This window comes from Stegastes partitus, unplaced genomic scaffold (genome assembly GCF_000690725.1).
Source record: "Stegastes partitus isolate 25-593 unplaced genomic scaffold, Stegastes_partitus-1.0.2 Scaffold83, whole genome shotgun sequence".
Taxonomy (NCBI): Eukaryota; Metazoa; Chordata; class Actinopteri; family Pomacentridae; genus Stegastes; species Stegastes partitus.
This window is the reverse complement of record NW_007577814.1, coordinates 106,164-129,828: the sequence shown is the minus strand read 5'-3', so window position 1 is coordinate 129,828 and position 23,665 is coordinate 106,164. Positions and strand designations below refer to the sequence as shown.

At 39.9% G+C, this 23,665-nt stretch overlaps 1 protein-coding gene across 1 annotated transcript in view; it reads left to right on the top strand.

Moving 5' to 3' along the window:
• stxbp6 (syntaxin binding protein 6 (amisyn)) overlaps window positions 1-23,665 on the top strand; it is a 62,014-nt gene that overhangs the window by 3,866 nt on the left and 34,483 nt on the right. Inside the window, exon 2 of the mRNA XM_008276893.1 lies at window positions 5,895-6,109. Coding sequence (XP_008275115.1) covers window positions 5,956-6,109 — 154 coding nt within the window. The 5' untranslated portion in view covers window positions 5,895-5,955. The remainder of the gene's footprint in view (window positions 1-5,894; window positions 6,110-23,665) is intronic.

The following is a 23,665-nucleotide window of genomic DNA, read 5'->3' as shown; positions in this document are numbered from 1 at the left end:
ATCTCACTAAACAGTAAGATGCTCCATCTGGTGGCGCAGCCTGGTACTACAGCACTATGTGTTCTGATGTGCAAGTCCAACATTTTCTGCCTGCCAGTTCATATGTTTTTAAGTAATCAATTTATTTAATTATTTCAAATGTAATAATTAGCGTTCTATTTCATCTGGATTATAGTCTTAACCAGCTTGAATAAGCTTCCCTAAAATTGTGCTGATTTTTGACTTTGTAATCACAAAAGGTTAGAAATAGTTTGACATGGTATTTCACAGTCCAGTTTCAAAGTGAAGCTACCACAGATAAGGAGCTTCTTTGACTCCCCAAGTGCAGCTTTGAGGTGTTAAACTGTAGATATACTGCCAAACCTTTGGGCTTTGTTGTTTGACCTTCAAGTCCTGTACTGTGAAATACCAGAGAGCTTCTTCTCAGCATGAACTGGAATGTGTAGCTGAATAACATAATAACAGTTTTTAGTATTATTAAACCTTACCAACAAACAGGATTCTTGTACGTTTTTACTGTGTATGTAAAACCCTGTTTCTACTGTTATGTGTAATGTGGTGCTCCACTCATGTAAGATTGAAGTTTGGGACATCACAAGCCTGGAGCTGACACCACAATAACAGCAGGGTAGATAGTGTAATCTCTCAATTATTTTATGAGAGGTAACATTCACCATCTGTTCATGTGGCGATGTTGGATGCTGCTCACTCACAGTGACACTGTTGAATGACATCACTCTCTAAAGATTTAATCTATGAAGATGGGTGCACTGTTGGAGTTTTTTTTCTCTGTAAAATCAAGGCCTTGTACAGAGCAATGAGTCAATATGAAAGACATGCATGAGAGGCAGTAGATGAGGCGAAGTGTTTTATTTCTTTCATGCGTCTTTGAGTGCGGTATGGAATGAAAGAAACTATTTTGTCTTTGAAAGTTTCCAAAGCCAGTCAAATGTGTGTGGGAGGAGTAGCTGAATAGCTTCTAGAGGAAGATTTATTATTTATTTTGTTGGTTATCTTGCCAGATCATTATGTTCTATAATTTGTGATGTACTTCTTTTGTAAGCCATACTGATTCTAAGGTTTAGTCCACACCCCTTTTTACAAGTGATATCTATTCCTTTGCTCTTGTTTTCTGTTGTTGGTAGACTGACTGTCATTCCTTTTCTTGTTATTGCCTTACGAGGAAGAAAAAAAATGGAAAAACTGCTTGTTGACACACCAGTGCAGTGCAGCTGTATGTTTACTGAACGTGCTTATTTCAAGAATGCAGTCGTCACCGTCGCTCCAATATGGCACATGGGCCTCATAAGAAACACTGTTAAACTATGAGATGGTACAAGTTGGGTGTTGCTACCTGCTGGGCATTTCTGCCTATTGCACCACAATATTTAAAATGTTTTTTAAGGATTTAGTCAAATATTATTGTTACAATCTCAGTGTGGACTGTAGCAATTTTCCCAAAACAAGTTAACTGCTCAGTTTTTTAACAGACAGTTTTCTTAGCATTTTTCAGAGACCTAAAGTCTTGTTTGTGCTTGGTTCTGCAGTGCTGTCTATGTACAGATATCCAACAGCAAAGTATAAACACACAAAGGTTAGGCTGAAGCTGCCAGAGTCTAAAAGGGAAATCTTAAATACACTGAGTTAAGGAGAACTTCTAATTCCCACTCAGCGGTGGTTGTTCTCTTAGGAATACAGATAAGACACAAAAATGTGTTTTCCCATGCTTATCATGCTTTTTCTCAGGCACGCACACACACACACACACACACACACACACACACACACACACACACACACACACACACACACACACACATTCTCATGCCTAGCCCTTACCTTAAACTGAACTTATATCTCACCCTAATCCTGCAACCAAGTCACAACAATCACAGTCCTAAAAAAAATAGGACTACTCAAACTACCCTCACTTTCTAAAAGTGTTCTCATTGTCCAAAATAATTGCTCCTCAAAAAGGTCAGACAAGTGCAAGCACATTTAAAATCTATAATTTCCCTTGTCCTTTAGTCTGTGTTAGCTCACAATTTTACATCCACAGTATGCTGTAGCTCACTACTTTATATCTATGACTTATTTCTAATGGCTTGCTAAGTAATTGATGCAACAGCTACCAGACTTTTAATTACACCAACAGCATAGTAAATATTTTTGGTAACAGATGGATTACAGATGGTCTTGTTTAACCCCGTGCCAACTGTTGGTTTGGCTTTGAGCTTGATGTCTCTCCAAAGGAAATTAAAGACACACCTTCATTTCAGTATGTTAAGGCCCACATCATCTGCCTGTCTTTTGGACCCATTTCCTCTGCTCCTGCTGCTTCTGTGGCAGATTCCCATTTGCTTCTATGCACCGGCTGGGAACTGCATTGATGCTTAAAGAAGTGGCTGTGCAGGCTAACTCAAAGACCCCTCTCCACTGAGGTCCCAGGATAGCGGTGAGCACTGACTGAACACATTTCACATTACCGCATGAGGCAAAAGGGAGCAAGGGAACAGCGCTGCTCCTTTGACTGCCTGGCAATACACAGCCACAGTTAATGAAGTGTTTTCGAAAGGGGGTATGCTTGAAAATGGGGTGATAAGCAGCCGTTAAATATATGTGCGTTGTTTTCACTGCTACAGCAGCTCCTTGGCTACAGCTGCTCAGCCCTGCGCTGTGAGCATTGTATACGACCACTCAAAGTCAAACCACAAGCTGTACACTGGAGCTGGCTACATTTCACTGCCTGGAGGCTCCTGTCTGCCTCTTCCTCCTATCCTACCTCTTGTTTTTTTCCTCGCATCCCCCATCTCCTTATCCCTCCCTCCCTTCATGCTTCAGCGGGCCACCTGAGGGGGGATATGCGCTGGTGACAGCTTGAGGGGAGATGTGGGCAGCCTTCCCTCTTAGCTGGAGGATGGTGTGGAAGAGTTAGAGAAGCTACGGATTAGGGCTTCCACAGAGAGGAACTTCGCTGTGTTGAATTGCCACCAGACAGCAACAAGACCAGTGACTTCTCAGCAGTTAACCTTGATTTTCTGGTTTTGTATTCTTTAGTATATCTGTTTAAGTGAGAATGGAATGTAAGACAGCAGTTAGGGCAAGAGTGTCCTCATTTGGTGCAGTTACTGTCTAAATATAAATGAGTATGAATACAGTTGTATTATGTCCTGGATGGTTGTTGGAAAAGAATCTGTTTGTACATTTATATTTACCCTCATCAAGAAAAAAAAACAAAAAAACAAAAAATCTTTGTTGTCTTCAGATTGAATACAAATAGCTTTTATGTACTCAGATGTTTAACTGCCATTTAGGTAAACTCATAAATACAAAGTTAAAAATTCAGAGCTTACCTCAGAATCTTGAGGACGCTTGTAAATTTCTCAGGACACGCTGCCCAAGTCTTTTCAGCGCTGTGCTGTTTGTGCACTTTGAGGTTGGATTGGCACAGTGCAGGTCTTTGAGTCCTGGAATAAGCTCAGTGTGACCTGCACATACAGCTCAAACCCAGTTTTGCATGGTGCATGCCTTTCTTTAAAGGCCCCAGTTGAAAGAGCTGTTCCCATTTTGACAGAGTTGAAGGCAACACAGCTCTGTGCTTATTTTTATAGGAAACTTAACGTCTCTTTCTTAACCGAAGTTTGGATGTTGGACGTCTTTTAAATTCCAAAGAAAGTCATATTTATTAGCTTTGTAATTACTCTTCACAAAATCTTGGCTTGGGGTTTTGTTTACTGTGAAAGCTTGCATTGCTGAAAGAGCAGAGAGCAAGATGGATAGATGGACAAAATATTCAACAGAGCTGTAACTGTCTCATCCATCCATCCATCCATCCATCCATCCATCCACTACTTAATCCTCACTAGGGTCGTGGGGGGCTGGAGTCTGTCCCAGCTGATATTGGGTGAAGGCAGGGGACACCCTGGACAGGTAACCAGTCTATCACAGGGCTACACTTAGAGACAGACAACCAAGCACACTCACATTCACACCTACGGACAATTTAGAATCACCAATTAACCTCAACATGTTTCTGGACTGTGGGAGGAAGCCGGCAGCCCTCATACATAAACAATTACAAAAAAAAAAAGTTTGTAAATATGCAACTGCTGAATAAAACTTGTGCTACTTGCAGTATTCTTGATAATTTTCTCAAATGAAAATAGTATATCTACATCTAAGTTACACTGGAATTTAATTCTGAGTACATAGTGATAGCTATGTGTTGTAATATCACATGCACTTATGTGAGAAATTTAAATCCCTCGTTTGTCCTAATGCAGTGAGCGTTTCATATGTCTGAGTGCATTTGTCGTAGGAGATGTGCAATTTAATACAGTGTAATATAGTGGTCTTAAAATATGTTATATTTTTGTGAAATCTGTTACATTTCTATGAATTCCTGTATCAGAGCCGATGCTTCATGCCACTTTGTAGAGCACCTGTACTCCTGTAATGCAATTCAATGAGAAATCACTACTAAATGCTGTCTGAGTAAATTACCATGGAGCTAACACACTCAACAATAATAGCTTTATGGACGTACTTCTTTCTGCAAGACTACTTATTAGATTGCATTATATTCTAACAATGCTATTGTGTCCAAAGCTTTTATGTTGTGCTGCTGTTGAAGTGTTCCTTCTGGCCTGACGTAATCCTATTTTAACAATGACCACCAGTCAACAATAGGAGCCTTTCAGCCACTACGTTTGGGGTTGGGGAAGTTGGCTTGTGCACCTTTTATTGCCGTCTAAACTTTGTGCCCCTGCAGGTTTTGGGCTAGTTTCAATGAAACTTAGATGCTGTTTGCTTCTGTTCAGCTGCTGAGCACTCATTTTGAAGCGTGCTGCACTGTTGGACAACAGCTGAGTGTTTGTGGGCAGTTGTTTATTAGCAAGTCAGTTTGATGAAGACATTGTTTTGCAGTCTGCCTTGCTTGGCCTTGCAGTAGAGTAATTCATTCACTGGTTGAGACTGACAGATTGGTTCATCAGCGGCACGGTGGCCTGTGCGGTATGTTGTTGTGAGCCGTCTCAAATGAATGTGTGTGGCTGGGAAAATGATTACGTTCCATAGTTCTCATGAGGGCGTTTGGACCTAATTAACCCCCTTCTTTATGACTGTATCCTGCACTTGAGGACAGATAGGCCAAGTAAGCACAGTTTTCCCTGACACCATCAGACATGCTGCTGTGTACTCTCGTGTTATATTCCCAGTGTCCAAGAAATAAATTCCCTAGCAGACGTTGGCTTGTAATAATAGAAACACAATTGCTGCTCTGTATCAGTGAGACTTACCACTACTGTTAACAGCCTCAGCTCAAGTCATTTCATCTCTGTGAGTGGCAGTGCTTCCAAGGAGAACATTGGCAAAACATTTAGAGATATGGAATGTGGAGACTGGCTGCAGAACAGAGAGATGCAGCTCCTCTCTGTTTTGGAAGCGTTTGCTCCCCGTGTCATTACTTTAACGTGCTATACACTGTGAGCAGCAGAGCGTGTATGAATTCAGATTGGTTGTGTGGGTGTGTGTCTGCTGGAGACGGAGGGTAGCGATTGGCCCAAGGCGGAAGTTGTGGAACTAGAAAAAGACACTTGTTGTACAATTTTAACTCTTCCATGACATGATGACTTCTCCTGCTTGTCTCATGATAACAAAAGTCAGAAAAAAAGAAGAAGATTTTGTCAGGTTTTCAGCCCATCCTCTGATAATTGCATAGTTTTACTTCGCTAAGCATTTAACTCATCGCTGTTTTAGACATACCACCAGTACATATAACTTTATAATTAGGGTCATGGTGTTTTATCTGCTCTCAGTTTTCACACTGTTTTTGCTTGGCCAGTTTCTCTGAATCTAATTTCATGTGCTGTTTTTTTCTCTCATCTCCTCTTCAGTGAACGTTGGACCTCTCCACTTTAACTGTTTGCGAGCTGTTTACGCCTGCCTGATTCAGCAATGAGCGTCAAGTCAGCCATCAACAAGGAGGTCTTCATACCCCACGATGAGAAGATGCTTGCTGCCGTGCAGGTGAAACGGAGGACCAAGAAAAAGATCCCTTTCCTGGCCACTGGTGGTCAGGGAGATTACATGACCTTCATCTGCCTCTCAGGTTAGAACAAATGAAATCCTCAGTTTTCTTTTTTTTTTGTTTAATTGGATTTAATGTGTTTGTCTATTTGTGCGCACATGTTTGTGTCAGTTGTGCTCCTGCAAACCAAAGTCACATTTCAACACGTCTCCCTTAATTCCCCCTCTAATGTTCACACTGATGAGCATGTTTACGTTTCCTCTGCCACGCTAAATCAATTTAGTGCTGGGCTTTAGGTCAATCCTTTTTAAAATAGATTAGATTTAAGCTGAAATTGAATAATTGTTTCACTAGAAATTGCGCTTTCAGTCATTTTTATTTATTAATTCATTGCTGTTGGAACATTGACTGATATATTGCTTGTTAATTAAATTAGCCATGCATCCATGAGAAGAACAGCGAGAGCCTACTGATGTAGAAGAACTGCTTATAAAGATCAACGACATTTGTGAATCCTGCAGCTTTTACGTAAAAATTAAACTCTGCTTTAACGTCAGCAAATTGCATGATATTGCAAGAGTTCATAGGTACTTAACGGTGGTGAGGGCGATTTTAGAGTATATCAGTACAGCACAAAGGCTGCTAAAGCTCTGTCGATGTTGGATTCAAATTCAAGGTTGCCTTGCAGTAGTCGCAGCTACTAAACAGTGAGCCTCTGTGTTTACACTGTCAGGTACATGCACATAAAAGCCCATTGTGTCAATGCAAGTCACAAATTAATGACAAGTTTTAGAGAGCGGACACTGTTTTTCCAAAGGGGTCATTATGAATCATTTTTCCTTTCATGTGGAAATGAGTTTTGCTTGATATTCACTTCTTGTAATGCCGGTCTCATCACGTCTCCAGCAGCAGCCTTCACCTCTGTGTCCCATTTGAGCTTTGCTGCTCTGAAAAATAATAAAATCATCGCATGCCGTGACTGCTTAGTCTGGCATCACCAAAATTATTAAGTCATCTTATAGCGTGCTTGATTTAAAAAAAATAAGTTAATTACAGCAAAATATCTGACATTTTGTGGATGGATTAGTTATAGTGAGGATTAAGTGGTGTATAGATAATGGATGGATGGATGGATTAGTTATTAGTCGCTAGTGGAAGCTGCCAGTTTGGCTCCTTGCAGCTGTGTTGAAAAATTGCAAAATTAGGGAATCTACAGGGACTTTTTCAAACCTTTGACTCTTACCATAAAGAACAGAAATATTTTAATCCCATCTTCAACGTTGTTTTGAATGTTGTTGTAATCAACAGGTGGAGAGCATCTATATGTGAGCATAGAGGACTCTGCTGATGTGTCTTTAGGCAAGACGCCATATCCACTGTACTAGAGCTTTATCTTAAGAAATGCCTTTTGTCTTCAGGTGTTTCCCATTTGCATCAACTGTTGGCCTTTTTTGTTTGATAAATAATTTTGAGTCTGGTTCAGGACTAGGGGCTGAACAAGTGATCGTTTCAAATTAAAATAATGTTAAACAATGCAATTAGCAAATTGCAAAGGTTGCTGTTTAGCATCTAGGAATTGTTGCTATTAAGTAATGAGACTAATGCTGCAATTGAGTTTCATTTAAACTGAGAAAATGGAAACGTAATTTTTTTTTCCCATGCTTGCTCTTGATCAATGTATACTGCGTGGTTTAGACTTGCATAGCCACCGTATGTTTGTCTGATCCAGAGTTGTCAGCGCAAATTCCTGCTGTGCTCCGTGTGTGACAGTCACACTTGTGGTATGTCATGTGGTAAAGCTCCATCACATGTTTTAAACCTATTGCACAGTGAAAGAACTGTGAACTGAAGCTTGACTTTGAAAAATTAAATCACAAATCAAATTGCAGTATATGTCAGAAAAATCACAAATAGATATTTTTGCCAAATTGCCAGGCCCTGCTAGGGGTCTTTCCCCATATCTCTCAGTCCCTTCATTCCCCAACTTCACACTGAAAAAAAAATGCCAACTGAAATGCTCTCTGACAGATAATCTAAAGGCAGTCAAGTAATGCATTAATAAACTAACTGGTGCCTGTTGCCTTTCAGTCATGTAGTTAATAAATAACAGTTGACCTACATTAAATGGAAAAATAAAGGAAAATGATGTATTTATCTTTGATTGTCGTAGTAGTACAGCTAGATAGATAGATAGATAGATAGATAGATAGATACAACTTTATTGATCCCTTTGGTATGAACCTCTGGGAAATTGTTGTACTAGCACCAACAACACAACACCAACACAACATTAGTAATAATTATAATAAGTACCTAAACATGTATCCCTTAGACAGCCTCAGTGGGACTGCTCAATCTCATTCACTGAATGACTGTGTGTGTTTCAGGACAGAAAGACAAGCTGATGTAAGTCGGGTCAGTCTTAAATCCCTGCTGACACGTCGGGGGGGAGTGAATTTAAACTGCCTTAAAGTTTCTATCAGTGGATTTATAGAGATTTACTTTTATGGAGATGTGATACAGTCAGTGACTCCAACCTTGCTGTAAAGATGAAGAGGCTTAATGTTGTAGTGTGCGAGTAAAAGGACTGTGGGATGTTGCATTCTCACTTCATTTACTTTTTATATAACCCAGCTGAATAGGTGTGTTTTCTGTAATGGTCCACAGAGGATGAATGTAGGCGTCAAGGCTCTATTTTCTTTTTTTTTCTTACTTTTTTTTTTTTTTACGTAGGACTGAGAAGACTAACTGCCATTCATTCACAGCCATCTTTCCTTATTTTGAGCAGAGACATCAGGCTGTTTCATCTTTGTATTGAAAGCCTTCTTGAGTCATTTCTAAAGAAGAAGCATTTTGCATCCTGTTGCCGTTTTGATATCTTCTATATATGAAGGACAGAATGTTTCAGAATGTTCTGAAACTGCCTCAGTAGTGAAGGCAAGCACTGTTGTGTAGTTCACTTAGTCATGTGGCATTTCTTTAAGCCAGCAAAGCATTGTTCTGAGTCTTATGTGTGTGTTCCTGTGCATGGAGTACATAGTCCAACAATAGGTTTGATACCAGCCAGCGCACGCCTCCCAGAGCTCTCGAGATACAAGGCGACTTGTGTGACTTTGAGTGTGTAACTATGTGAAAGCGCTCTGTGTGTGTGTGTGTGTGTGTGTGTATACGTTTGGGGGATGGGGGTCACTGACAGTCTCATGGCTACAGTAGCAGATAGTTGAAGCCTCAGGGCCATGCAGTGGCAGAGTTATGTAATCTGTTGCATGTCACGGCGAGAGGAAGCCTACAGTACGAGGAGCTGCACTGTAGAGACAACCACAGGCGCTTCACTCTCAAGATGAGTGGGGTGCCAGGATGAAACACCAGCCTGTCACTGCTGCTCTAATTCCAGGATCAAATACTGTAGCGCTGTCATGAGACGCGGCCGAGTATGAGGGAAAAAAGCGAGCTATTTTCACCTAATACGAATGAGAACAACATCACTGCTTCATTACAGTTCGTAAATAGTCAGTTTCTTATTTGTTTGGAATAAATCGCTGCTTTCGCAGGCGTGTAATATGGATGTTATGCAGACGACCTTGTAACCACAGTATTCGGTCTGAGCTGTCGTTTCAGTGTGGGTGAGTCTGGGTATTTGACTTGTCTCTTAGTTGGAACACTTGGCTGTTTGTCTTAGTTAGAGAGCTACATTTATCAGTGGAACAAAAAAGCCTGGACAGCTGCCACTTGGAGAGCAGTGCTTCTTGTTTCAGAATTACATGTGGCTCCAGGAAAACAAGAGTGGTTCTGCTCACTTAGCTAACTGTTGTTTGGCTTCACAGTAAGAGCTTGGAAATCAGTCTTATGTTAGCAAAGCAGACCAATGAAATTCCTTAATTCCCTGTAGCAATAAACTGATTTCCATTGGAAGAGGCCTTGAGATCAGAGGTGTCTAAGCTGACTTGAAGATGAAGAACTACTAGATTTTTTTGGCTGAGTTCATGTCCTAATCACTTTGTGTAGTGCAGCAGAACTGGTGTGTTTTGTACACTTTCTGCAGGCAGCCTGGTAGGTTTCAATAAGAGTCTGGATTTAGTCTGTTTTGAAGTGAATAAGGTATGATAGTGGTGACAACACACATTCCCAAGATTATAGGATTTGAATTTAAAGCGTAACTAAGCAAATTTTTAAACTCATTTTCTGATTATGGCAGACATTATTCAGTGTGGAGTCAGGCTGCATTACCTCCTTTCCATCTCATAATTTCTTTTCTAGTTTTGCATGAACAACAGTGGAGAAAAGCCTTTAGGTATAATTACTATCCAGTTTAAACTATAAGCAAATAAGAGCAATTTTAGCTTCCTTTTGTTATGGAGCAGGGGAAGCAAATGAGTGTCGGTCTAACGGATGTAAATGCTCTGCGTGTTTTACATTAAATTTTTTTTTTCTTTGTTACAAACTTACATTTATCATATTTGACTTGCTTTGTCAAATATAGTTCAAAACTAAACACCCCACCCTGGCCTGTTTTGTGCTGAAATTTCCAAGACGTCTTTGATCTTACACACATACACAATTCACACAGAGCGGCTCGACTGCACACAGAAACATATGTTAACGCTTTTGCAACAACATCAGGGGTCTTGATGACATAGGAGCGTGCTGGAGCGATGCCAGAAGCTCAACACGGTCCAAGTTGGTTAGTGAGCTTTCTCTTTGATCACTGGGCTTCACGCGGTGCCTCCGTGGCTGAACCTTAGGGCCGAAACACTGGACCGCCCACAGAATGTTTGGCAGGAGAGATGTGAGGCCAGTTGAGCTAGATAAGACTCTGTGAAGGTTCACCGAAGGTAGCCTATTAGCCTACATGATTTGTTTTTCAGTCTTCCTTCCTTCCTTCCTTCCTTCCTTCCTTCCTTCCTTCCTTCCTTCCTGCTTAATTTTCCGTACCTTTTTGCCCATGTGTCTGTGTGTGTCTGTATGTGTGAGTGTGTGTGTGTTTGTGTATATAACTACTACAGTTTGGCAGCTTTGGGGGATTTAGCGAAGGAAATGAGAAGCCATCTGTTGGTTTTCAAAATCATATTAGGGAATACCATTCATTTGATTTCCACCATCTAACTTTGCTGGGTCGTTGAAAGCAATCATCCTACACCCATTTAACACATGCTTTGTCCATTTGACAACATTGGTGCTTTATGTTAATACATGCATTTCCATGTGGGAAGCATGTAGGCATCCGTGATTATGGGTGTATTCATGTGTTATGTGTTTATGCAGGCATGTTGCATTGTGGGTTGGTTTATATGTTCAGTTTTATGTGTAGGCAATCTTCTGCATGTGACGTGACGAGAACCTCGTGTCGTTATCTTTATTAGAATGCATTTCTTTTTGTGCTGTTTATTTTTGAGATTCTTTTTCATCACACCTGATCAAATTAAATACCGTAATGCAGAAAGGATTTACGGAGTGATATGATAAATAGGGATTATTTAATTTAAATACCTTTTATTGGAGATTATGACAACTGTATATATTACTCTCGCTCCTCTTTTTCTTTCACTAATGTGTGAATAGATGAGCCCTCATTGTTGTGGGACAAAAATCTCTTGTTTTCTGTCAGACACGGAGCCCCGTATCAATATTTTTTTCGAAGCACATTTAGAATAAATATTCCAAACTTACCACACCAGTTGGTGTATTGCATTTGCTTTCAATTTAACTTCATTCATCATCAGTGTCGTCGTGATTATTGATTGGCTGGTGAGATGGATGGGCAAGCAGTTTGTGTACCTCACTGGTATATTAAGCTGCTTAAACTAATCAGTAAGTCAGATCAGTTATGACCTTGCATACTTCATCCAGAAACACAAGTCTAACATTCTGTATTCATATACATAAATTTGTGGTTGTGGTTGTGTTTGCCAAGGTTCCTCCAACCTTACAAGTCCAGACGGAAAAACAAATGAAGGACCACGGATACATATTTATAAGGTTCTCGGAGGTGTTAACAGACTGCACCGTGAAACAGATTTCATGTTTGTGGGCGATTTAGCTAAAATTAAGAAACTCCAAAAAGTTATATAAAAAATAATAAAGATTAGATCCAGAGAAGTCTTCTTAACTTTGCACATCATATTATTGATTCACAGTACCCATGTATATTAGTTGTGAGTTGTATACTGGATTTTCCCTTATGGGAAAAAGCAAACACAGTGACATGACTTTTGGACATAGCCACACTTGCATAAATCAATTTGAATTATTTAATTGTACTGCAAATGTAAAAGATTCTTTAAAAAAACAGAAACTGCTAAATTACTAAACTTTTAATAACTATTTAGGGTAAGAAAGTACATAACCAAGGACTTTTGTGTTGTATCATTTTGATTTTAGCAGAGATATAAAACCACTGAAGAGGTTAGTAAGTTCACCTCAGTGTTGGGCCGTGTGCTGCATTTTACAGAATTTTCTAGTTTGCTATAGCGTTCATGCTGCATCTGACTGATAAAACTTTTTCAAACATCTCAGGGAGTCTGGACAAATGTTTGCTAACGAGGTTTAGCCAGGCGTGGGTGTGTGGGTGGTCTGTGTTCTGTTGTGAAGATTGTTGCCTTCTGTGGGTTGCCAGTGTAGCAGCACTGACTGATGCCGGCTTCCCAGTATTTACTGAGAGCAGAGACCTACAGCCCACTCACACAGGACCAGATACATCAGCACGACATTATTCCCACATTCCTTGTTAAGATATGTGTGTTTATGTGCGTGCATTTGCATGCCAGCCATACCAGACCCTCTTTGTATCAGTCTTTGTCTAGACTAATTGGGCTCTTCCAGCTCAGTTCATTTTTGCAGGAGGTTGACTGCTCTGTTAAACATGGACTGCCCTTGCCCCTCACTTTTGCCCCCTCCCCCATCATGTCGACCTTCCTTTCATCCCTTTGCCTAAAGTCTTCCTTTGACCAATAGTTTTAGGGGAGATGGTTTATTGGCAAGAAAAAAAATCTTGAGCTTAGTCAGGCTAACTATCTGTTTGATAATGCTGGTCATCAAATTTGATTGACGAGAAAAACATTGTTTACAAAAATTATTGGGATTGCTCCAACTTATCCGACCTTGACGTTTGAATGCCAGCAGATGTTGGGTTGTTATCCAGTCCTATCCAATGGCATTTCAGCCTGTAGTTATGGGTCTGGTGCACTCATCCATTTCAATTGTTTGGGAACTGTGTGTCCTTTCCTGTGGCTTCAATACAATACCTCTCAAAAAATGAAGCTTTAGTTTTGGGATAAAATTGTTTTTGTCAACTTGGTTTTCTCATTTTGCCGTAGTCAGATGCAGGATTTTTAGTATTTCATTATTTTTTAACTGACCTTATCTAATTTTAAGATGGACCAAAGGAAAGTGTGTTACAAGCTGTCAGGCAATTAAATAATCCAATGTGTTGGCTCTCTGCTATCTCTTTCACTTGCTCACTCATGCAACACACACACACACACACACACACACACACACACACACACACACACACACACACACACACACACACACACACGCACACACAAACGCACACAGCAGGTGGAGCTGATGAAAGGCTCAGGTGCTCTGCAGGTAGACTGAGCTGTGTGTGGCGTTGTGCATACAAAGCCTCTGTCTGTAGTGATGTCCAACCTGTTTCATCCAGTCTGTAGGGAATAAGTCAGAGGTGTGTGTGTGTTGGGAAATCACCTACACCAGTGGTTCTGACGGCTCTCTTCACAGTGCTTACCCATACAAAAGCCAAACTGTCTATCATCATTCTCCATCAGCTCCTCCTTATGTCCAGTAATGTCCAACACATTCTGCTTCTCTTCCATCCAAACAGCGCTTTAGTTCATACAGCACCTTTACAGTTTTACACCATAATCTTCTCCCAATTGAGCCATGTGTGCTGTTCAGCCACCACTGGTTTTGTCTGCGTCTTATTTTCCTGAAGAGACAGTGGGGTTCTTTGTTTCTTTCTAACAGGAATCTGATGATTGGTATGGTGGAGGCTGTGTGCTGCTGTTGGTTTGGAAGACTCTCTCATGCTTCCTTTCAAGAGAACTCTTTTATCTTTGGCTGCTGGTCTTGTGTGTCCACTCTTTCTTTCAGACTCTTTGTTTTCGGACATAGATGTTCGTGCTAACACTGGAAGTTGAGGTGTGGTAGAAGATGGAAATAAGAGCTAAAAAAAGAGAATATATATATATTTTATGTCTTGCAAGTTTTGACAATATACTCTGCTTTAGGTTCGGGATGCTTCATTGCTAATTGATTAATTGCTGTTCATAATTTAATCGATTAAATGTCTATCCACCAATAAGGCAAGGATTCTCGTTACATGCTTCTAACAGCATTAACACTAAATTAATGAAGGGCATCTGCTCTGAGCACAGACACATTTCAGTGAAGAAGTCGGAGCATCCAATAGATTAGATATGAGGATTATTTTGACATCAAACTGCTGTGAAGAGATTAAAAATGTTACTGGTTATTTAATCTGGAAGACTGCAGCTTGCTTGCTGTGACTGTTTAAGTAAATTGTTTAAAACTTGCATCCCTACTTTAGGAAGTTATTTTTGTGTAGTTTGGAACACTTTGTATTCAGTTTTGTACTGTTGGTATAGTGATGAATTTCCTATTCTTATGTATTTTCAAAATTAGTAGCACAATCATTTAGGCAAGATATTTCCTCAATCATAAATGAAAGGAGGGAGGGTTTGAACAGTTTAATCAATGGGACTGTTTAGCAAGGACCTCTCTGTGAAAAATATTTAATCTTATGACTTTGAAGTGGAAACATAAAAATAGATTTTTCACTTGGATACCCTCTCACAACCCCAACTGATCATTGCAGAACCAGGTATGGTTCTTCTTAACCTGAGGACTTCCATCACGAGTCCGTCTTGTTTTGACAGAAGTGTATGGAGTGAAAAGCGTTTGTTTCTGGCTTCTTTACTGTGGTGTATCACTGTTTTTCTGAATGTTGTGAAAGTGTTGATGGCACAAAGAGAGCAGGGAATAGCCCAGGGAGATGAGGTGATGTGGCCATTGAGGAGGTAATTATTGGAGAAGAGGACCACACCACACATGTTTTTGGTACTGTGTGTGCTCTGACCGTATGTATTGGCTCACTAACAGAGCAAAGACCGTGTCAACGCAATTCCCTGTGTACCTGGAGAAAGTAATCTTCATGGTGTTCTCAGCTTTCACAAACAAAGCTTGTACCACACATCCTTTACCTCATCGGTGCCGTGTGAGCTGAACAGAAAAGGATCGGGAAAAAGGAGGACGGAAAAGAAAGCTGTAGTACAAGAGTGAAGAGTCTGGCCTTCACAAGACTAAAAGTCAGCCACCCATGTAATTAGGTGATGTTCTTGTTAAACTGAGAGCCTTCGCAACTAAATATTTAATAACTAACTTCAGTTACTCAAGCCAATTGACTTTCCAACACATTTATTTGGCTGAAGTTATTGAAAGCAGAAATGGCTATTGTGAAAAAAAAAAGAAAAAGTTTTATGACTTGTGCCTGGGCCGAGCAATAGGGCATGTTTCAGTAGGATTCACTTTTATTACACAGCGTATTGACATTCTTTGATTACAAAAAAGTTCTGCCAGTGCATTACGATTCCAGACATTTCACAAAGCTATGTTTCTCAATCTGTCACAGCAATTTGGAGGTAATAACAGACCTCCTTTAGGGCAAGGAATTGCTCGAGTAAATGGAAAAAGTTGCCAGCCATTGTCAGTGGTAACAGGAATTGGACTCGTGGAAATGCATTTTTTTAATCCTGAGAACATGAGTGTGACTTTCTGTAATCAAATTCATTTGACAAAGAATGCTTAGTGTAATGCATTATGGTTCGGTGTCATCACTCCGACAATAAGCAGGGGACACCAAAGAAATGAGGTGCTCATTTTTTATCATGAAGTCTGATCAACAAGATACTTCTATCTATTAGTGCCAGTATGTGTCAGCCAAAAAATGACAAGATATGAAAGTACAGAAATACCACAATGTTTTAAACTGTATCACACTTTCAAGTGGAAGTTGTGAAGTCAAGTCTTTACCTCTGAAATGTTCCACCAAGGACATGTTGTTTAAACTCAAATTTGAGGGAGCCTTATCAAAAATTCTTTGAGTTGTCTGAAGCAAATGAATATCAAAGCCTTGATGAGTAAAACACTCCTCATCTACTGTGTCCTGACCTTTCTTTAGGCCTTGAATTGAAGTTCTCAGCCTTGTCTGGATCCTCTTTGCTACAACTGGTTCTGTTTCAACAACTACATTTTATGTCGACTTGGAGTTGAAGTAACACCAAGGAAGTCAATGTTAATGGTTTCAACTGCTTGCTCTCCAACAACTCTTCTAATCCTTAAACATGTCAGGATTTTGCAAGGTGACATGTCCTTGCATAACATTGCTTTCTTTAGTTATCTGGAATCTCCACTGTTAATTTCCTGTCCAATGGTCTGCTTTTCAAGAAGTAATTGCAAAAACAGGATCTCTTTGTCATGTTTTTGTTTCTCTCACTCGACTAGTGGAGTCAGTATGAACAAAATGGAGGGCACAGTTCTTTAGATATTTGATATTATTTATTTTCCAATTTAGCTTGCCTTTATTGTACTACTCTAGTATTGAATAATTTGGTACTGTAAGTCATTGTAGTGCAGCGTTTCTCTAATGTATTTGGACCAACTGCTCAAATGAACCAAAACACACGTACTACAGTTAATTTATTCTTTGTGGTTTTAGGAAAAAAAGCTCGTATCTGCAGCTGCAGCACATTTTGTCACGTAAGCCGTAGCACTTCCTGAAAACATTTAAGAAAGAAAGCATTGTGATGTTTTTCCCAGCAGCCAGTGCCATTTCTTCATCAAGCTCTGTCGGACTATCGTTACACCAGTGAACTTCATTGGGTCAATTGTTTGTTTGCAAGCATGAGGAAGTCGTTGATTAATACAGTGAACTTCATTAAGTGTTTTTCCTCTTCTCTCAAGATCAAAGTCAACATATACCTGATTGCCCCTCTGAGAAAATTATCTTGTCCTCGGAGTTGCTGCCATGCAGAACCTATTTGCATTTCCCCACAAATAATGCGTTAAAGTGTCAAAGTTCACTGAAGTGCAGAAGTTCATACAGTCAATGATCAAATAAATATAAATAAATTAACATATGAATAAGCAGAAAAAGGCAAAGGTGAACAAAGATGTCAACTAGTGTGCAGCTGTGATATGTTTTCTAATGGACCAATAAAATATTAACAGCTGAAACCTTTAAAATGTAATCAAAAGTGTAACCCTAGCTCTGAAAAACAATAAAATCCCAACAATGAAATCGGGATATTGCACATTCTGCTGTGCATGTTGTGCTATTGCTAATGCATTATGACAGCTGAGCATCTAGTTACTATTGTTTAAAATTCTGACAGAGGCTGGAACAAAAATGATTTAGTTGACGTTTCTCTCTGCCAGAAGGCAGAAGCTGGTATTCGGAGTTGAGGATGTGAGTTGGTTTCTTCACTGTTTTGTGTGCCTCTCTATGCACAGGTTGTCTTAAATAGAGGCTGCAGTGAGCAATGTTCTGTCAGCAGTCTGTACCACGCAGCTGAGCTTAGATTTCACCTTCCACTGACAGGTTACCACACCGCGCCTGGATTCTGCACCTGATTATTCTCTCTAGATTTGACTGGTAAAATCAGAACAAGAGTGTTTTATCTATTCCATGTAATGTAAGGTTTGTCCTGTCAAAGTATAGTCAGTGGTGTAACCTTGAGGAAAGACTTTTAACTTGTACATGGAAGCTGCCAGGAGTTAGTATGCACACCTAGATATTTGCAAGAATGCAGCTGATTGATGGGAGTGGCATGAATATCTACTGGAATATAGATACCTCTTTGCTTGAGATCAAGCATCATCTCATCAATTTCTTTCACGTTCACTGTGAGATGATGAATGTTGCATAATTGCACAACTTGCTCAACTGCAGAGGAGCAGGATGATGCATCATTGTCTGTGGCTTAAGTTAAGAATTACTGCATCATCAGATCATTTTGTATTGTCATTCTGAAGGTTCCTGATAACACATTCATTTGTATGTATTGTAAAGAGGACAAGAAAGCGCACACATCAGCGAAGGGCATCCATGCTGTTCATTCTATGGTCAGTTGTTTCTTCTTGCTTCACAACCTGTTCTTTGTTGGATGAAATGTTAAATGTTGGCCTTACCAAAGTGTCTGTTGGCTGAACACTACATTATTAGCCTGGCTTCATGCCTCCAGTACAATTTTTCATCTGTTTGGCTGAAAGCTTTGATACATTTGCTAAAGGTATCCAGCTGTTTGAAAACATATGAGCAAAATGCAGCCAGCTGGCGTGTTTCATAACTGTGGGTATGGCTAGTTGCTTTTATGGCTAGACATTGTTTGAATTGTAAATATACCAAAGAACCCGTGTTTACATTGTTTCATACTTCACTGTAATCTACAAAGAGAAAAAAAAAGACTACATTTCATCCAAAAGATAACTTCAGTATATGTTTGTAACTTAGAAGTGTTAATGGAAATGACTATTAACACTCCCTACGGCCCCCTGAAATGCAATATGTGTTTGGCATCAACCAAAAGCTTGAAATCCAGCAAGTTGCCACGAATAATACTCATTTTATGGGTATAAATGATAGATTAGAGTTTGGTTGGATCTTCTCCGTGTCAGTTTTAACCCACAGGTGCAGCAGTAAATCTGTTCAGTGAAGAGTCCCTTTGTGCTTCTGCTTGCCATGAAAGCCTTATCTGATTATTAGAGATACATGACACTATTATTCAGGAGAAAAGGAGGACTATTTAGTGCAGCACATAAAAGCTTAGATTGCGAGAGGAGTAGACAGGGAGGGAGCGGCGGACAGCGAGACAGACAGAGATGTGGGGGAGGAAAGGGAGGGAAAGATCTCAAGGGTCCTAACCTCTGTTAGTCTTTACTGGAAAGAAGGAGGGTTGGAAATGGAAAATAAAAGTTGGAAAGCTATTACTGTTGTTAATCCAAAGGTGCTTTATTTTTTATTTTTTTCAAGTGAAACATGAATTAGAAATAGCTCTTTGTTGTCGTGTGGAATGGGAGGACGTAGAGATGTCTTTCTTATTTACTTACCACACAGTGTTGGTTCTTGTATGAACTGTGGAACTCTGACACATGACGACGAGGTAATTACTCCGCTGAAGTGTTTTATGATACGATGCTTCTGACGTTGACTTTGTCTGCTTGTTTAACTTTATCTCCCACATTAAAGTAATCTTGTGCTGCCCGGACATATGTATAGGAGATGTATAAGCCTCATCATTTATGTGCGCCAAAATTGCAGCGTATTATCTGTAATGAATTTATCCTCTTATCTTCAGAGTTATGTTTTCGTTGGGGTTAAGAGATTCATTTATTCTACACCCTCCTGCTGTTGTGTTTCTTGCCTTGATTTACAATTCCTTTGATGGTCAGAATAAATGCATGAATAAAAGATCCGCCTGTGCCAAAGGAGCTGATCAATTTATGCATGTCCTTTATAAACTGTCAGCCTCTCCTTTGACCATGTCTGCACACATAATAAAATACATCCATGCTTCTCAGTGCACTACATGTTTTTTTTTCCCTCCTCTGTGTCTTAAACTTTCCCTAAAAAGGGATTATGAGGGAGAAACACGATAAAGGACTGACTGCAGTTTATTCTGCTTTCTCATAACAATTTCTTCCCCCTTCATAGTATATATAGTTTTCTTTATATTATTCTTGTCAGCTCCATGTAAACCTGTAAGGGGATGGGGATCAAATGGGGTTAATAAGGGTGAGAGCATGCTGTATTTGAGTTAGCGCCACGGACAAACACGCATGCAAAAAGCTGTAAGAATAAAATTGCCATGCAGTAACCTTGGGGACTCATCTGCCTGGCTGAAAAACCTTAACAAGAAGCATGCTATTTCTTTCCGCTTCAGCGGGGCCCTTCTCTCGAGCTGTCCAATTATCTCCTGTTTGAATGTCTTAACTGCAGCTGATGCAAGAGGGGTGTGCGTGTGTTTTATAATGCATGTGTGGCAGTTTCACTATTCCTCTGGCCGCTATATATCGGCTGAGTTCAGGATTTCAGCAAAACACACGAACATGGCTTATCCATGGCACATTACCATTACAGCATCGAAAAAGTGAAGATTGAGCTCTTTGTAGATGTTACGTACTTTTGCATTACTTCGAAGGACCACCTTGCTTGAAACAAAGAGAACTTACTGTAATATTAGAGCTGGGAAATGTAGCTAAAATATGTATAAAGTAAATAGAAATAAAATAAATATATTAAGACACGTTTTTCTACCAGCATTCCTTCCTTGCATCATTTGCAGTCGTAGCTCTTTACCGTTGTAATGGGGAGCATGACATATATAATAACAACCTGTTGACTGAAGCAGGTGACTCACCATTCATGAGTTTGAAGCAGAAAGCATGAGTTAACAAAGAAAGCTGATAACAGCCTTGGTGATATCTCTGACTGGTTCTTTAGTTTTTGTTGAGCTGACTTACACAAAGAAAGTCCAGCTGTGTAAAACTTGCTTCGTCGTACAGTTCTCTGGGTGAACGTGCCATGCTGCGCTAAAGTTAAGTCATCCACTTCTACTGCATACTGTTAACAGTCTTCTTATAGAGATTAGATGGACAACATCTTTAGTGGCTTTTGCTTTTCTTAAAAATTCTTTTCTTGAAACACTTTTATTATGTTTGACATGTGGCTGTATCATCCTGCTTCTGACAGTTTTTGTTTGTGTATGGCTTTAATCTTCTCTGATTTATGGTTTTAGTTTGTTTTCAATTAGTTTGTCTTTTGGTTTCTGCTGGCTGCAAGGTGGTGCAGTTGGTAGCACTGTTGCCTCGCAGCTAGAAGGTCGCCGGTTCGCATCCCGGTGGAGGCACCAGGATCTTTCTGCGTGGAGTTTGCATGTTCTTCCCGTGCAGCGTGGGTTCTCTCCGGGTTCTCCAGCTTCCTCCCACAGTCCAAAAACATGTTGAGGTTAATTGGTGATTCTAAATTGTCCGTAGGTGTGAATGTGAGTGTGCTTGGTTGTCTGTCTCTAAGTGTAGCCCTGTGATAGACTGGTGACCTGTCCAGGGTGTCTCCTGCCTTCGCCCTATGTCGGCTGGGATAGACTCCAGCCCCCCATGACCCTAGTGAGGATTAAGCGGTGTATAGATAATGGGTGGATGGATGGTTTCTGTTAAAGACTGTGTATCTTTGTTTAAAAAAGTGCTACTTAAGTGAAAATATTTAGTATTTTATTATCTCCCTGCTGTCAACAGAAGCAACAACAGTTAGTGTTACCCTGAGTTTTCCTGTTATCATTCCTCATGAATGTGTAAATTAGGGAAACAAAATTGCGTTATTTTCTTTTAATTCCCTAAGGTCTGGCTATAAAAATGGTTTCCGTTGCTCAGTGAGAAAAACTGGCTTGCTAACTGCCTGTAAGTGATTGAGGCGAGGACCGAAAATTATTGATCAGGCTTTTGCTTTTTTTTTTTTTTTTGCAGAAAAGCCCTTTCAGCTTGCACAGTAAATATTTGGTTGGCTGTCTCCCACCAGCCCTGAGGTTAGAGAACAATGCGGGCAGCATATGCTGAATTATACTTTGAAAAGCAAATATTTAACATCGAGTCTTTCCTTCGCTCTCCATTCATGAATAAAGAGACTAAGTGGAAGTGCTGATTCATCTATTCCATCTAAGCAAATTATAATCATTGTTTGCCAAGGTTTACCTCTAAATTACATTTTCCTTTTTTTTTTTTCTTTTCCTGATACCATGGCAGTTTTAAAATATTCTGCGACTGGCATGTCCCACTTCTCACTAATTTCAAGGTCCATCTGGATCACTTATCATTTCTTTACATTATGTTTGCAAACATTTAATACAGGAATTTTAAGTTGGAATAATGCCAACATTTACACACATATATGCACTGTACAGCATATTATGGAGCGACACATTGCACTTACAGAGGTACATTTCTTCAAACATTCAGCCTCTCAGTTCTCTAATCTAATGCCAAAATATACTATATCCTCTCAGTCCATGGTAGGTTAACAGTGCATCTTCTTTCTGACCTGCATGCTTAGAGTAGAGCTTATGTTTAATGGGATAGTTAAACAAAAAGCATGTTTAGTGGTATTAGCTGTGAATGGATACTATAATAATCCACACGCCTTCTGCCAGCAACACAGAGAAGCCAAGTTCCTTCATAAACTTAGAATTCTGTACACACTGAATGGCAAATGTGTTATGAAATGTTTGTGTTGTTCTTGTCAAAGCTGAAGTCTCAGTCATGTCACTTATAGATAATACACTTTAATATACACAAATTTGCAAACCTGAAAGCAGGTGAAACTGTTCAATATTCTGCTGGTTTTGTGATGTGTCCCAATTTTCAGTTTTTTTACCTCTTACTCTGCAGAACCGCTCACTGCCTCTCCGGGGTATGCGGGGGGCCTATAGCTGTCCGAGAAAGAACAAAGAAGATTTAGAAGGACTATAGTAGGAAAAGCTTCCCTCTGAAGGGTTCAAATAAAGCATAGTAGGATTGATACCATCTGATGTAATGAATTTAAAGGCGTATCTGATTCCATGGTCATATGCTTGCTGAGCCTGATGATTCTTATATCATTTTAAAGCCGCTAGTATTGATTTTCAAGTGAGGCACATGGATTTGCTGAGCCAGTGCGTTTGGAGTTAACTCTATCAGTCTCTTTAAAAGGAAAGCGGATTTATCTATGGCCCCAACATGGAGAGGAATTCTGCCTTCCAAGCAGATCTGAGTCCGGCTGTAATCTCCAAGAGGATGCAGAGAGTCAAACTGTCATGTACACCTTTTTGGCTCATTGTTTGTCTGTAATTAAAAGGTGACTGAGCTGCCTTGTTGGATATTCGGGGTAGAAAATAGCTCTTTTTCACAGATCCATAACAAAATTAGAGGTTAACACTGAAAACACTGATAATCCCTTTGCCAGGTTTAGTTCTTAACAGTGCACAGTGCTTATTCTACACTATCCAAGATCTCCGACTCAGTCTTTTTGTATTTTTTATTTATTTTTTTGTCTCTCAAAGGCCACAAACAAGCAGCAGACTTAGTGGGAAAGTGTGAGTGAGAACTGAAATTAAGTGCTAGAGAGAATGAGTGACAGTCGAGCTGTTGGACAAATCCCTCAATGCAGCACCAAGAGACACGTGCACAGCTGTCCAAGATACTTGTCCAGAGTGCTGCTGGTTTTGCATCTGGCAGGTGGGCCAGACTTTCCCTACAGTTGTACTGATGTTACTATTCCTGTTTTATTTGGTTGGTGGGACTGTTTGTTTGCTTGTTTGTTAATGTAGCTTTGTGTATTTAGTGAGATCAGGTCATGAGATGTGGATCAGCTTTGATGCAAACGGACAGCGCTGAATCGACTGAGCTTGAGTAATTGGACCTTGTGGGGAACATCAGACCCACTTCTGGAAAGTGGACACACTCATGACAGTGCATGCACACAAACACACTGCTTCCCATAATATCACTCACTGTCATGGTTATCAGATAAAAGCCAGCCCGTTGAGATTAGAATAAATTACTTTTTTT